Source organism: Arachis ipaensis, chromosome B10, assembly GCF_000816755.2.
Source record: "Arachis ipaensis cultivar K30076 chromosome B10, Araip1.1, whole genome shotgun sequence".
NCBI lineage: Eukaryota > Viridiplantae > Streptophyta > Magnoliopsida > Fabales > Fabaceae > Arachis > Arachis ipaensis.
In genome coordinates, this window is record NC_029794.2 from 9,711,840 (window position 1) to 9,713,362 (window position 1,523).

General features: G+C 49.0%; 1 protein-coding gene across 1 annotated transcript in view; it reads left to right on the forward strand.

Annotated features, from left to right (window-relative positions):
- LOC110268346 overlaps positions 1,089–1,523 on the forward strand; it is a gene marked incomplete at its 3' end in the record, with an annotated part of 730 nt that continues 295 nt past the window's right edge. Inside the window, 1 exon segment of the mRNA XM_021114434.1 lies at positions 1,089–1,523. Coding sequence (XP_020970093.1) covers positions 1,315–1,523 — 209 coding nt within the window.

Below are 1,523 nucleotides of genomic sequence, written 5' to 3' on the forward strand. Positions count from 1 at the left end.
GGGTGGGGCTCCGCTCTGGGGAGCGTCGGTCGCGCTCTCTTTCTGCTAGCCTGCGCTCTAAGTCCTGCATTCTGTGGCGTAGTTCTTGCATTATCCTGGCGTGGTTGTCACCCGTCCCCTCGAAGGGGCGTCTCTCGTGAGTCTGCGTCGCATCCCTCGGGGGGGACCGTTGCTGCTGCCGGGATTCCGTCGCGACGGCGCCTCCCCCGAGTATGGGAGGCGCTACCTCGGAACCAGTCCCGGTCTGGACCAGCACGAAATCCATGAACGTTCCCCACAGACGGCGCCAATGTTCGGTAAATCGGGTACCGGACGGTTCGGGTTAGGATCCTGAGGTCAACGCTTCGGATGGTGGAGAAGCTCGTCTGGTTGTGGTTTCCTGGTTCCGGGTGGGCGAGGTCCCGAGCACTTCTGATGGAGAAGGGGGGTGCCACCTGCAAAGACACTCCGACGCCCTTGTCAGAATATGTGCAGGCGGAGAGGGAATGATGTGTCAATGTGACGTACCTTGGGGGGAGAGCCAGTCTCCCCTTATATACATGTCAGTTGTGGGCCCTTCCAATGGGCAGGCCCATATTCTCAAAGGTGTTGTCCCACGGCTGTGTGCAAGCCGTACGGGACGCGTGTCCGGGTCGGGCGGAGGGTGCACCATTGGGCCGGCGGGAACTCGGGTCGGGTTGACCCGTGTGAGTTTTGGGCCAGGCCGTAACATTAATAAAGTTTAAATATTAAAGCATGTATATATATAACATTTTTTTGAATAATTATTAAATAATATTACTAAAATAATAATTATTTTATCGTAAAATTAATGCTTGTTCAAAAGGAACTTATTCATGGCATATGCTAGTCTATCACAATCGTTAGCTCTTCCCAATATAAGCTGGTTGAAGCTGCACATTGTTATAGGACTAGACTGTAATTTTATCTTTCACTTTATGGGTGAAAGAAAGAATTAGTTGCAGCTTCACCATGCTCTCTAGACAAAATATTTCACATACAAAATTTTCACTTTCATCTTATCCTTCTATATAATTTTATTATAAATCTTAATGGTCGAAACGATGGGAACAAAAATATTCTAATAAAGTACGGTGGTATACGTGAACAGCTTCCTATCCTTTTTCCATACTTGTGTTAACATAATTCTAACATGATCCATTAAACGTGGTTTGGATGAAAATTTAAGACCAACCAAAATTAAATAAGACAGCTACAGCTAGTCAAACTTCCAAGTTCGAAGTCAAATCTTCACTCTTCAGCCTCGCTCAGCTAACAAAACAAAAGCGGATCTCATCGCCGCCGTGCCGTAAAATGGCCACCGCCACTGCAGCTACCTCGCAGCTGCCGGCGCCGCCACCGCAGCAGCAATTTCTCAACTTAGAATCCCTGGCTCGGATAGACACTACAACTCTCTCACAGTCGGAGCTCCATGCCCTGTCTCTCTCCTCCCTCTCCGCCTTCGATCTCCACTCCACTCGTCGCCACCTCGTTACTCCCAAAATCGATCCGTCTCTCTTCAA